The sequence below is a fragment of the Schistocerca cancellata genome, chromosome 1 (genome assembly GCF_023864275.1).
Source record: "Schistocerca cancellata isolate TAMUIC-IGC-003103 chromosome 1, iqSchCanc2.1, whole genome shotgun sequence".
NCBI lineage: Eukaryota > Metazoa > Arthropoda > Insecta > Orthoptera > Acrididae > Schistocerca > Schistocerca cancellata.
Genome location: NC_064626.1, coordinates 1,039,306,961 through 1,039,322,116, shown reverse-complemented (window position 1 = coordinate 1,039,322,116; position 15,156 = coordinate 1,039,306,961). Strand labels below are relative to the sequence as shown.

At 44.2% G+C, this 15,156-nt stretch overlaps 1 protein-coding gene across 1 annotated transcript in view; it reads right to left on the bottom strand.

Moving 5' to 3' along the window:
* LOC126124646 (zinc finger homeobox protein 4) overlaps nt 1-2,048 on the bottom strand; it is a gene marked incomplete at its 5' end in the record, with an annotated part of 330,802 nt that extends 328,754 nt beyond the window's left edge. Inside the window, one exon of the mRNA XM_049915109.1 lies at nt 1,943-2,048. Coding sequence (XP_049771066.1) covers nt 1,943-2,048 — 106 coding nt within the window. The remainder of the gene's footprint in view (nt 1-1,942) is intronic.
* Between the last annotated feature and the right edge of the window lie 13,108 nt (nt 2,049-15,156).

The window sequence follows — 15,156 nt, the reverse complement described above, 5'->3', positions numbered from 1 at the left end:
GAGGCTCTCCATGTTCTGGAATAGCACCTCAACGTCGAACTTAAAAGGGAAATCCAGCCTGAAACCCAGGTGCAGGTGGTTATACAAATGAAATGACAACTTCAGAGGCTTTGCTAGTCTGATTTTATGTATATAGACTGAAGCGACGACTGAAAATTTATACCAAGGCTGGCTTAGTGGCTAAAGTACCTGCCTAGAAAGTAGAAGACCCGGGTTCGATTCCCGGACTTGGTACAAATTTTCACTCGCCGCTTCAGAAATATTCTTAGAAATACGTAAGACATGTATACCAACTGTCAGTTTTCTGAATTTTTATCGGAGATATGGTCATTAAACTTCTTACTTGTTAAGAGTTACATACGGACAAAACGTCGGACTTTTGGAAAATTCCTGCCGTTTCAAAGCAAGACAACTGCGTCCTTGAATAAAATGGCGCACATTTTTGATATGCCGAGAGACGCTACGGAGATCTATACTACACTTGAATTTTAGATGATCCAACAGTTATTTGTAGAAGACAGGCTCCAGAAGGATTTTTTAATCGTCGCAGAGAGCATAGCTCCGTGGTGGTTGCTTGCAGACAGTACTTTGGGCTTTAAACGTCGGATGCCGTATCATTTAGGTCAAAGCAGTACTGTAGCTTTCAGGCGATCATGTCCTCGTTTTTCAAATATTCAGAAAGCTGCAGAGATTCAACTAACAAAATATATATTTACTACTATAGTTAGCACCATAACGTTGTTGACGTTCTTAAATTTTAGGAAAACGAGCATTTCAACATTTTAATTAAGTCGCTATTTGCTTACATTTGCATACTGGAAAACTCTCCAGAAGTTGGAAACAGTGTGAAACAAGTCTCATACGACAAAATTACTTTTTCTCAATGCTCCTTGATTCAGGAATTATGCCTTAGGCACCTTGATTTTCTAGCCATACGAAATAGCAATCACGCATAGTCACCCTTTGGACTTGCAGCCCTTGTATTTGCCGAGTTAGCAGTAGAACTTATTGGATGCAAGGTCCGCCTGTTATGCAAAACACTTTTTTCATGTGAACCAAATATGTTTCATAACACCTGTGCCATCATCAGTTGGTATTCGTTTTTCAGGGCACAGTCTTGAATCAAGAAACCCACTGATCATCGCTCAGAGGTGCTGAAACATGTTTGGGCAACATGAAAAAACTGTGTTTTGTGTAAGAGGCGGACCTTATATCCAATACGAATAATCACACAACGCAAAAAATTTTTCCTTTACTTATCTTCAATTAAGTAAAACATTACTGCACTACAGGTACAGCTGCTCGCAGGTTTGTATGAGAGTTGTACTGTTGGCGTTTACTGATAGTGCAACACTTAAACATCATTCAAATGACCTCCTGCCATCAAAAATTTTAGCTACTTGCTACCTTTTTTTAGTTGAAGTTTCCTCTCCAATTACAATGTTTTCTTACCATAATCTGTCCCGTGACATAATTAATATTTTCCCATAAACTGTAACAGACATCGTATTTCGGTGAACGATTATGTTGTTATTTTCTCTCCATCATTCACGCATATAATTTTTTTCTTACGTTCATTATCAATAAAATACAAACAACGCCTTCGACGTGTTCCCTTCTTGAAATCACATTGTCAGATGAAAGTACCCACATATCTAATGAAAGTGTGGTTGTGGCGTCAGTGTATTGAAGGACTCACAATGAAGTTTTGTTAATAAATATTGAACTTTTGGAGGCTTTTTATGTACAGGAGGCAGTATCGGGAAATATGAGGACACGACGGCTTGAAAGCGGAGATCTGCGGACATCACCAACTCGAAGAATGCCTTTCCTCGTTCTGAGGCATTGCGGCCGTAACTACATAGGAAGATAGTGTTCTCTGATGCCCTCGTCCTCATTCTTCTGCTCTGGGAACGCAGTGATTGGTTGGCGTGGTACTCACCGGAGGCGTGCTTGCCGCTGTCGTGCTCCGAGTCGCGGTCCCTGTCGAGCTGCGGGCTGGGGGTGGGCGACCTGGAGGAGGAGGGGGCTGGCGGCTGGTGCGGGGGCGGTGGGGGCGGCGGCGGCGGTGCCGACAACTCGAGCCTGCCCATCGGCAGCGACGGCGGCCGCGGGGGCGGCAGCAGCGGGGGTGGCGCCGGTGGGGTCTTGCAGCCGCGCGTCAGCGCCATCGCCTGCGTCTGCAACAGGCCACCGAGAACCTCTTCAGGACGTGCTGAAAGCCTTATCTCTTCGGGTCCTTGGGGTTACCCTGATAACTTGTACTATATGATTTTATTGCTTGTCAGAGTGCTGAACGTCTCGAACTACAAAAAGACACGATGGTAAAACCACAAAATTAATCTAAATGTCCCAGCAACAGTCCAGAGAGAATCTGTCCATAAACGAATAATAGCAATTCCCTCTTCGGCAGCTCGAGAGGCGTCGCTGTGTGTACAGAGATCAGGATAGAACTGGAGCATATTGTGGAGTATTCCTCCATCATCACCCAATAACAACCTTCCAATTGGTCTTTCAGGACTGCCAGATTGCCCACGCCTATTCCACCTGGTGTCTGATACGGAGACAGGGGGATTGAGTGGTAGCGGGATCTGTAGCTACCACGCACTCTGGAATGTACTTTCTTCTGATTCACCTTCTCTCTCAACATGCTGATGTCGCTTTATCCAAAACTACATGTCATGAAGCACACTACTCCTCCACTTGAATTTTCCATGTGGAGGTCACTGCCGAAGCACACTTCGCGCAAGCTAAGTTGACACTCGCCACGGCGGTTCACGGGAGCAACCGTAAAGGCATTTCCCATTTACAGCTGCTCCCATCAGCCTCCGCGCCGAGTTTAATGCTTTTGAATTCTGCCATTCTTTTCTCAGATACTGTAATCACATCTCCTATATATCTAGCACGGGAATATCAACAAGGAAATAAGATTTTCAGTGGTTTTTTGTTGGTTTCAGATACCTAGTATTCACTGTCAAGGTTTCAGTGACGGCTACATCCACTCGATTTGTGTGCGTCGAGATGAGCAACACTGGGTAATCATACTCTATGACACAGAATAGGAGAAAGCAAAAGGTATGGTCATTAACACAGCTATTTGCAAAAAGTTCGATGGGTTGTCATCATCTGCCCAGTCTTCAGGCAGTAGTCGAGGTCCATTAGAGCTCGGCCCAAGGTGCCATTCATACTAAGGATACTAAGGAGGGAAGCAATGCATCAGTCATCCAGACTGCCATAACATGCAGCTGTCTATTAACATTTCTTTTCCAACTTGAAATGCCCATACTTCGTTTCTCGTAGATTAAATAGTAGGCAGTTAGGCGGGTAATACAATGACCTATCATAGGATGAAATAAAATACTTAACGGTGTTTACATGATCTGCGAGTCTGTGCGCCAAGCCATAAAGATAGTCAACAGTATAAATGAAGCTTCGTATGTCGGGGTGGTGTTCGATGGTTGGATATTGACAGAGCTAATGAAAATGGCTCTGTGGATGGCCATTCCTTTCGTCCCTTCATGCACTGCATACATGAATTTCATTAGTCATTTACTGTGCAATCGAGAGTTCTACAGTAAGATTTAATTAATACTCGAGAAACAGTATCTTTTGCGAATTTGTGAAGATTAATTAACTTCATTCTATGGTGCATCATGATCGGAACAACGAAATGCACTGTCTGAAAGAGTATTCAATTTAAAAACTTTTTTTTCTAAGAATATAAATTAAAACAATTATCTGTGCCAATTATCTTTCCACGACATTTTTCGAGGATTTACACTGTCGTCTTCACTTGGATCAATGGGTTACATTACGTTACTGATCTTCTTGAAGATTTCGGTGTAAGTCCTAGAGAGTAACTGACACAGGTAATTGATTTATCTTTTGTGTTATACAATCGGAGTTTCAAACCACACTGCAACGATTCAAGTTTTCCTTGTCTTGAAACATTACTTTAATGAAGTTTGATACTAATGAGGACGAACTTCATAAGTGCCTTAGAGCACTGGGGAAAGTGAAGAAGAGAACTTTATAACAGATTCTAACATTCCGTCGACGTATTTGTCATAGTTTTTGATTCAGTTAGTGATTTATATTGTCAAGTCACGGTCTTCAAACGCTGTCTTACGTCGAATCAGACTCCTGATATTTTGTAACAGTAAAATGCATCTTCCTACGTAACAGCTGGTGACATGAAGAGGCATTGAATCAGAGCAGGGCAGAAAGAGGGTATTCCACAAATTGACTAAATGTGTAGATACGTTCACGGGAACAAATACTGAGGCGTAAAAGAATAATTAAACTGGTAACAGAGGGAATTGCTACGGGTAAAAATTGTAGAGGAATAGAAAGGCCTGATTGCAGTACGGACGTTCAAGCCGGTGTAGGGTGCAACAGTTATGCAGAGATTAAGAGCTTACACAGGCTTGTCTAGCGTGGAGAGCTAGAACTCACCAGCTTTCTGACTGAAGATTACAACGGCAATGGCAATGTACTATAGATGAATAAAAACAAATTTAATAGAAAAAGGCAACGAAGAGGAGAGGATTTAGGAAAAAGGGTAAGCGGAAGAAAAACTTTTGCCTTAACTTAAGCCTTCGATACCGCTTCGCCAACTCACAACAACCTTGTCACCTTTCAGATCAGTGCTGCACAATAGATCAGTCTGTCAACAATAACTGTATTTAAAAAAAAGTAATATAGTGGCAAAAAAGATTGTCATTGTTCTGCTCTCTTCCTGTTTGCGCTCGTACGAGGAAACACCCAACAATAACTACACGTCACGGATTGAAGTCCCCACCTGTTATCGGTAGGTGTATTAGAACCAAACATCTGCCAGTGAATTAGGGAGCTTCGTCAGTGGGAATCATGTACAAGGTACTTGATTATTTCAGGTACAAACAAAACGGGACGTGTAGAGAACAATGAAACAAACAGAAAACAATGGTCCAGAAATCAATGCTTTCCCCGATAGGACGTATTATGACTGTGCACAAGTGCGCCTAATAACACAGTCCCCGAGGATGCAAACTGCAGACACGCTCTTGACGACAAACGCATTACAGTAAGTGTCCCACATGGCCACCGTCCATGTGAAGGCAGGCGTCAGCACTACTCCTCATCAATGCCCGTACAGGTCCAAATATCCCAGGTGTGTTTCTAATACAGTGACAACCATTCACAATGTCTTAGGACTGGAAAAAAATGGTTCAAATGGCTCTGAGCACTATGGGACTTAACATCTGAGGTCATCAGTCCCCTAGAACTTAGAACTACTTAAGCCTAACTAACCTAAGGACATTACACATATCCATGCCCGAGGCAGGATTCGAACCTGCAACCGTAGCAACAGCGCGGTTCCGGACTGAAGCGCCTAGAACCGCTCGGCCACACAGGCCGGCTCTTAGGGCTGAAATACACCAAAACTTCTATTTTTCTTTTTTTTTATGTGTGTGTGTGTGAAGTGTGGGGATCTGGGAGGCCATGATGTTGGCGAGCCATGACCAGTACACTTGTTATCGAAACGCTATTTACCAGTATGAATGATGATAAAATCAAACGAGAGCAGTTTATCACTTTGCAATTCACGCCTCATTTGCGCTGTTTCGGAATAAACGTAGCCGTAGACGTTACCAGTCTTGTAACATTCGCTAGACTGCACTTGTGCATACGTCAAATGGGGCAACCATTCATTTCTGGACATATGTTTATTAGAATTATTTTCTTGTTCCGTTGTCCCCTACTCTCCCCTTCCGTCTTAGCCCATAAAACTCAAATATATTGTATAAGGAGAGTGCGCCCTTTGAATATAAGCAGCAAACGAACCACTTGTGCTCAGTAGTCGGAATGATTACTCTAAGGAACTCAGCAGGCAAAACCTACGGGAAAAATGTAATATAGCTAACACTCGATACTATATCTAGAAAATATCTTACTACAATTCGAGTTAGTTCCAGCCAAAAAATCACTTTTGTTAGGCTACATTCATAGCCATGAATATCACTGACATTTCACCAAACGTATCAAATATATGACCAAAGATTTACGCCAGCCTCCATAGCTGAGCTGCCAGCGCGACTGACTACCATGTGGTGTAACCGGATTCGATTCCCGGTACTTCCATGGATTTCTCCTTGATGGTGGTATTGGACTGGGCTAGCCTCGTGAGACCAACGGATGAGATTCTTGACAGAGTAGTACCGATTTCAAGGTCAAGAAACCTGACAAATACCAGGGCAGCGGTGTGCTGACACATGACCCTCGATACCGCATCCACTGACGCCACCGGCAGAGGATGACATGGCGGTCAGTCGGATCCGATGGACCCTTCAGGGTTAGACGGTGGAACTGTATTATTGTTGTTGTTTCTGGGGAGCGCGGGTGTTCAACACAGAGGTTATCAGCGCCCTTACAAATATTAAAAGGAACGAATATGTGGCACATACGCACCTACATACATTCACTCACTCCTACCTCTCTTTCGTTGATCCAAACAACCACTCCATATCACACGCCTTAAAACAAAGGAGATATAGAGGAAGTTGCTATACCGGGAATAAAAACGGAAGTAAAACGACAGAGGAGCTACGGCAGATGTATATGTGACGGGCTGATCGTTCAAAAAAGAAAAAAAAAGAAAAAAAATACACCTTCTGTGAGCCGGTCACACTGTTAACACATTAAGGACACCTCTCTAAATTTTTCTGAAACAATCTGGACACATCAGAGACCCTTTTAACACTAACCGAATTCGTTTCACTGTCACTTAAAATAGAGCGCAGAACTACCGGCAAATCTGTAGCTGCCCTCTGCTCCGAAACTAAAACAGTCTAGTAAAATGTGGCCCACGCTGATCTGTACACCACAAGCACCACACATTGGAGTGTCCTCTCGCTGGAGCAAGAAGCCGTGCGTCAGAAGACTACGGCCTAAGTAAAGGGGAGTAAGGAAGACTTCGTCCAGTGTTCGTGGCTGAAAGGAGGTAGGCCATGGCCGCATAGTGACCCTTACGAGATGCAGCTTATTACCTGTCAGTTCCAGCGACTCGGCTTCCCATCGTTGCATGACTATATACTTCAACAGCGAAGTGACAGCATGCAGCGGGATGACACACGGAAATAACGGAGGATCACGACATGCCTCCTTAGCTGCGACATCCACTCTTTCATTCTCCGCAATACCAATGCGCCCTGGAACCCAGCAGAAAGATACCTCCTTCCCCGCCGGCCAGTGTGACCGAGCGGTTCTAGGCGCTTCAGTCTGGAACCGCGCGACGGCTACGCTCGCAGGTTCGAATCCTGCCTCGGGCATGGATGTGTGTGATGTCCTTAGGTTAGTTAGGTTTAAGTAGTTCCAAGTTCTAGGGGACTGATGACCTCAGATGTTAAGTCGCATAGTGCTCAGAGCCGTTTTTGAACCACCTTCCCCAGCCGTTGTAATTGGAGGCGGGCGTCCTGGATCTTCTGGACTCCTATATCTACTGGGTACAAGCGTTGTAGAGAGTGAAGGGCTCTCGGAGAATGGGAACAGACAAGGAATTTTGTACTCGAAGTAGATCTCATCTGTTCCAGTGCCCACAAGATCGCATATAATTTTGCGTCTAAGCCACTAAAATCTCGAGGCAGTCCGACCTTGAGGATACGATCAGAGGAAACAACAGAGCAACCAACGGGGTCTCTCTGTTTCGACACATTCGTAAAGGCAGCTGTACAGTTGTGGTGCTCAGTTAAAATGTCATAAAATAGTATACTAAATAAGTATGCAGGAGTGCAATCTCTCCTATACTGCACCAAATCTAAAATTACTCTCTGCCACTGGAGTATCCATGGTGGGAGGTGGTTAATGATGATGATGATGATGTTTAGTTTGTGGAGCGGTCAGCTGCGCAGTTATCAGGGCCCGTACAAATTCCCAACCTTTGCTCAGTCCTATCTCGTCACTTGCATGAACGATGATGAAATGATGACGACAACACAAACACCCAGTCATCTCGAGATTGGTGGAAATCCCTGACCGCGCCGGGAATCGAACCCGGGACCCCGTGCGTGGGAAGCGAGAACGCGACCGCGAGACCACGAGCTGCGGACTGGCAGGTGGTTAAAAATCTGGATTTGGGGTTGTACGTGCCCCATGCAAGTGACGCTGCACTTGTATCCCAAATGGCATATTGCTCGTGGAAGATTGGAGAAAAGACGTTCCAGGTGTAACTTTACGTTACCTTTAATATGTTTATGGCGAATGTCACAAGCTCAGCTCAAGGACTGTCAGACGATGTACTTAAAGCCACATCGGATAACTTACGAATGGAGATACATATTCAGAATCACGTCATTGCCTCCATCATCTGCTTCATCTAGCTTTGAGATCGTTTAGCGAAGAGATGAAGATTTGCTGGACCCCGGTTACGCGAATCCAGCGTCAGAACACAGTGTTCAGGCGGGACTCACAATCAGTCGGGGATCAGCAAGTGCGCTAATCCGCGCTGCCCGCGCAGATAACGGCCTGCGACGCGAGACGTGCAAATCCACTTGGCGCGGCGATCGACGCCGTCGGGGGCCGGCGCAGGCCCGCCAGCCAGACAAAGGCGGCCTACGTCACTCGTGGCGGCGCTGCGGCGGGGGGCCGAGATTAGTGTCGGAAGCGCTGCGCGGTGATTCGCCACGGGCGACGTGTTCCTTCCTGGCCGCAGCCTTCTCACTCCAGTGAGCACCAGCCGCGTCCGGCCAGGGGTGCCACAACCACAGCGGCCGCCGCTCTACGCCGCTCTTCTTACCCGCCGCAAAGCACCATCGCCGCTCCTCTTAAGCGGCACATCTGCGCGTGGTATCGGCCTCAGACCGAGTCGCAGGAGAGCGTTCCTGACTGTCAGTCAAAATGGGAGCACGGTAAGAGCCGTAACGTGATTTACCAGAAACTTCGCTCAGTGGAAGATGGGTCAAAATAAGCGAACACTGTCTCGGCTTGTAGTAAATACTCGACGGTTTCTGAAAAAGCTACCGGCAAAGTTTTTTGAAGTATTATGAAGTTAATTTCTGTGCCTATTAGCGCATGGCATCTTCCGACCAAATGGTGGCACAGTGGTTAGCGTTGCGGCTACTTAATTTTGCGCCCCGTGTTCGAAACCCGATTATTACTGTTATTTTTGTTTTTCATTTACTTACTCACGTCTGTAGAAGATTAATATACGAATTCCGTTGTATATTAACATAACATTATCATTATTCGTCTACTAATTGTCCGCCTGGTGAATGAATTTAGAAAAAAATGAGAAATTTGTTTGAAAATGTTTTGACTGAAATTCCACTTCTTCATAATCAATTACAAGCGGTAGTTTTCCGAAAAGTGATCTATTATTCAGGGTTTGCCGCGAAATTGTTGCCGACACGCGAAATTATCAGCAGTATTAATGACATTTCGTCCCCGAAGAAATGTCACTGTGTCAAATCTGCTTTCGCGCGATGCTCGTGGAGTTCGGAATATCAGTGTTTCGAATGCTTCTACGATCGGTACCATCCAAAAGAATATAACAGATCATCTTGAAGGATAAACATACGAATAAAATATACGAACTAAGAATCGATATGATAATCAAATATCAAGAGTATCAGAATTTAAAAAGATTGTTACCTCTCTACATACCATACAAATATACAGTATATCCGGACACATGGCTGAAGATGACTTACAAATTCGTGGCGCCCCCCATCGGTAATTCTGGAATTCAGTATGGTGTTGGCCCACCCTTAGCCATGATGACAGCGTCAATTCTCACAGGCATACATTCAGTCAGGTACTGGAAGGATTCTTGGGGACTGGCACCCCATTCTCCTTCACGGAGTGCTGCATTGAGGAGAGGTATCGGTGTCGAACGGTGAGGCCTGGTACGAAGTCGGCGTTCCAAACCATCCCAAAGTTGTTCTACAGGATTCAGGTCAAGACTGTGCAGGCCAGTCCATTACAGGGATGTAACTGTCGTGTAACTACTCCGCCACAGGCCGTGTATTATGAACAGGAGCTCGATCGTGTTGAAAGATGCAGTCGCCATCCCCGAATTGCTCTTCGACAGTGGGAAGCAAGCAGGTGCTTAAAACATCAATGTAGGCCTGTGCTGTGATAGTGCACGCAAAACAACAAGGGGTGCAAGGCCCCTCCATGAAAAACATGACCACACCATAACACCACCGCCTCCAAATTTTACTATTGCCACTAGACACACTGGTAGATGATGTTTACCGGGCATTCGCCATTCCCACACCCTGTCATCGGATCGCCACTTTGTGTACCATGATTCGTCACTCCATACAACGTTTTTTCCACTGTTCAATCGTCCAGTCTTCACGCTTCTTACACCAATCGAGGTATCGCTTGGCATTTACCGGCGTGATTTGTGGCTTATGAGCAGCAGCTCGACCACGAGATCCAAGTTTTCTCACCCCCCGCCTAACTGTCATAGTACTTGCAGTGGATCCTGATGCAGTTTGCAATTCCTATCTGATGCTCTGGATAGGAGTCTGCCTATTACACATTACAACCCTCTTCAACTGTCGGCGGTCTCTGTCAGTCAAAGACGAGGTCGGACTGTAAGTTTTTGTGCTGTACGAGTCCCTTCATGTTTCCACTTCGTTATCATATCGGAAACAGTGGACCTAGGGATGTTTAGGAGTGTGGAAATCTCGCATGCAGACATATGGCACAAGTGACACCCAATCACCTGACCACGTTTGTAGTCCGTGAGTTCCGCGGAGCGCCCCATTCTGCTCTCTCACCATGTCTAATGACTAATGAGGTCGCTGATATCGAGCACCTGGCAGTAGGTGGAAGCGCAATGCACTTAAATATGAAAAATTTATGTTTTTGGGGGTGTCCGGATACTTTTGATCTCATAGTGTATATTACACAACATTTTTGGTGCAAATGGTTCAAATGGCTCTAAGCACTATGGGACTTAACATGTGAGGTCATCAGTCCCTTAGACTTAGAACTACTTAAATCTAACTAACCTAAGGACATCACACACATCCATGCCCGAGGCAGGATTCGAACCTGCGGCCGTAGTATCAGCGTGGTTGTGGACTGAAGCGCCTAGAATCGCTCGGTCACAGCGGCCGGCTAACACTTTTGGAAGGTGACTCTCGACAGCCGTCAAGTAATGAATAAAATGGTGTTTGACCATCACCTGAAGAGAAGATCTTCAATACTGCTCTGTGTACACTTAGTATGTTTGCTTCTAAAAGTCCTGTGTCGTACATTGACATTCGTGACATGCTCTACACATTATTTAAGTAATGACAAATATAATGTGGTGCTTAAACCATTTTAACCGTTATCCGCGAAGATGTCAATGACTGAAAACGGTTGATATTTGGGTTTAAAATAAAAGCAGCTGGTTGTCAAACATGCATTTTATACATACATCATATAGTAAATGTATGATACTTATTGCGAAAGTATTTATATGCTTGTTGCGGAGGATGGCCACACAAACAAACTTGTTATTGTGAAATCCGTTTGCAATTTTACAATTCATATAACGCACTTGCACCTCTAATTTCATAGGAAACATTCGTGTAGTAACCTTCTAGAGACATGGGTAGATAAATGACAAAAATAAAAATATAATAAACAAAAACAATAATTTGGTTTCGCATACAGGACGCAAAATTGAGTAGCCACAACGCTAATCAATGAGCCACCATTTCGCTTGAGGATACCGTGCAGTAAAACGCACATGAAGTACCTCGAAAATACCGCGGAAACTTTGATCGTCGTTTTTTTTCAAAAACAGCCGTCTATCTACGAATACGCCGAGACACATATTCGCTTATTTCGACTCCTCTTCCACTGAGTGAAGTTCCTGGGAAATCGGCTCGTGGCACTTGCCGTGTTCTCGCCATCATAGATGCCAGGAGTAACACGCAACTATCAACTCCGACCGCTCGCTCACTCGTTACCGCACGATACGAAATTTGTCGAGTCCCACATTAGATGACTTCTGCATCTACATTTACACCATTTTTATGCAGTTCTGACCTAACTGTTTGGCAGGGGATCCACAGAACAACTTCTATCTTTGTCGACTTTCCATTCTAAGTGAACACCTACATCTTTCCCTGCGAACTCTGATTCTTTTATCACATCGCTCATTTCTGCCTATGTACGTGAGAATTACCTAAATATTTTGTCATTCGTAGCAGAACTACAACGAAAAGCGCCTTTGTCTTAATGGTTGCCAACCGAGCCTGCTTATCATATCCGTGACACATTCCCCCCTGTTTTACAGTAATAAAGAACGACCTGCGTTGCTCTGATGTTTGTCGATGTCCTCTCCCATATGATAAGGTTCTCATACCGCACAGCATAGTGCGAGTAATTCGTTTAACAGAATTGTTGCCTCTTCTATGTGTAGCCCCAATTAAACGCAGCCTTGTCTTCCACTTCCCTACAACATTTTTATGCAATGATTTCAATTCAAGTTGTTCGTAATTATAGTTTACAGTTATTTAGCTGGATCGACAATCTTTAAATTTTGTAAACTGAAATTTACCGTAATTTTTTGTGCTCATAAGGGGAACCCTCACTTTTTATTGTCCAGGGTCAATTGCCACTTTTCGCACCATGCAGATGTCATGCAATTCGTTTCATTCTTCTGACGTCGTTAGTAGACGTCGGACAACTGTATCATCAGCTGGTCATATTGTCTCTTAAACCGTTTGCAGCCGGCCGGTGTGGCCGTGCGGTTCTAAGCGCTTCAGTCGCTACGGTCGCAGGTTCGAATCCTACCTCGGGCATGGATTTGTGTGATGTCCTTAGGTTAGTTAGGTTTAATTAGTTCTAAGTTCTAGGCAACTGATGACCTCCGAAGTTAAGTCGCATAGTGCTCAGAGCCATTTGAACCAATTGAGCCAAACCGTTTGCAAAATTTATGAAGAGCAGCAGAGGAGCTATAACGCTTACTTGGAGCTGCCAGTTTGAACTTCTTTTTTTCCCTAGATGACTTCCCGTCGATTGACCAAAACTCTGACCTTTCGGAGAGAAAATCATGAATACAGTCGTACAGCTGACACGCCAACTCCGTAGGCAATCAATCTGATTAGTAGAAGCTTATGAGGAACCGTGTCAAAAGTCTTCCGGAAATCTCGAAATATGGAGTCAAATTGAAATGCTCTATCTGTAGCGCTAATTATTTCGTGCGAATAAACAGGCAGTTGTATTTCACAAGAACGATATTTTCTGGTTATGTGGCAATAGATCGTTTTGTTCTTAGCCGCCCTTACATGATGAATGAAGACACGCCTTGTATACCGAACAACTTACGCACAGTATCAGAACAGTTTATGCATCTGACTGTCAATTTACAGGACAAGTACATTACCAAGCTGCGGTGTACAAGGCTACTCCGCGGGTTGGCCGCGCGGTTGAGGCACCTTGCACGGTTCGCGCGGCTCGCCCCGTCGGAGGTTCGAGTTCTCCCTCGGGCATGGGCGTGCGTGTTGTCCTTAGCGTAAGTTAGTTTCAGTTAGGTTAAGTAGTATGTAAGCCTAGGGACCGATGACCTCAGCAGTTTTGTCCCATAGGAACTTAACACCACCAAGGCTACACATGCCACCGTTCGTAGTCAGCTTAATCAAGAAGGTCATTCGTAACGATGCATTCCGTTTTCATATCTGTTGAAGTTTATGCGGAAATCATCATAAACACATTGTCCAAACAGAACAACTATTCGACGTGGTACAACGTCTGGTAGCTGACTTGACGTAAAACGTAGAAACTATTTCATTAAGACTGAGTTTCTTGGATAACACGGCTGCCACCATCAAGCGGGTTAGTCTTCTTGTACTCAACATTTTGTCTGGGGTAATGCAGGACATACCGGCTAATGAATGCAGTCTCTGCATCTTATCGGGAACAGTGTGAAAACCAACATAAATTATACGCACATAACTGTCTAGTCCTTAGAGGAGAGTATGTCTTATTGTTAGTTGTTAAGGCCCTGATTGTGATCTCCTGGTTTGGCCTAATTTCTCTTGTTTTTACGGTTCTTCTGCAAGATGCATGATAATGCCACTCAGTCTCTGGTGTCGGTGCTCTAAACTTATCTAAAAATAGTCAAAAGAATGCAGTCTTTCTTTCCATGATCTTTCACTATATATTTAACATTTTCATATTCATTAAGACGACAGGTTTCTAATCTTTCTGTCTGTTTCGAAATTTCTTTGATCTCGTCTTTGATTCTGACCGAGTAAAGCTCCCATAAACCTCAACAGTACACAACAGTTCAGTCATATAAAAACTTCCGATGAAATTTTACAACGTTTCTCCAAAAATATAGTTCTTTAATTTCACCCTCTACAACTGCCTGTTTAAATTAAGCCATGTTTTCGATGGGGATGTAACTTTATGTAATACTTTTTTTTGCTATCGGTTAATTTCATTTTTACTATCGTTCTCAGGTATTTGCGTACACATAGTCATACGTTCATACGAATGACCACGAGTTTGCATCTGGCCAAATTGCAAATAAAAGTATCACAAAGATACAGGCTCATCGGAAATACGGCTTATTTAATCGGTATGTGATGTGGACCCCGCTATGAAAGAAACAATTGATTGTTTATCACTATTGCGAAAGATAGCATTGTGCCATTCTTAAGATTTTGCATGATCATAACTTTGATTACTGAAATACTTAAATGCAGCTGCAACCGCTAATAGCATTCGATCACGTCACAACAGTGCGACGCGGCAAGTCAAAGAACAGTTGGTAAAGAAACATTGGCTTTTACTTCCTTGAAGAACAATGGAGCTTTATGTTTTAGTTGTGAAGGGCATTGCTTCGGAGACAGTTATCTGCTACAGTTACTTACCGACTGTAGGGGATCGTTGTTACCGGTAAATGCTGAATGATTCCGAAGAGGATTATTACCGCTTAGCGGATAGCAAGGTGGCCAAAAATTTTGTTCAGCAGGTGGGGGTCTTGTGAAAACGATGAGCTGTCCTTACAAACACTTCAAGAAATATGTTGGGTACCTTGTCAAAAAGTATTATGCCTTTTGAGGTCGCGTGTCACTTGTTACTACATGAGCCTCTGCCCGCCCGCATGTCCTCGTCCAGACAAAATTAATTACAATGGATAAGAGGAGCATTCGCTGTCGGTTT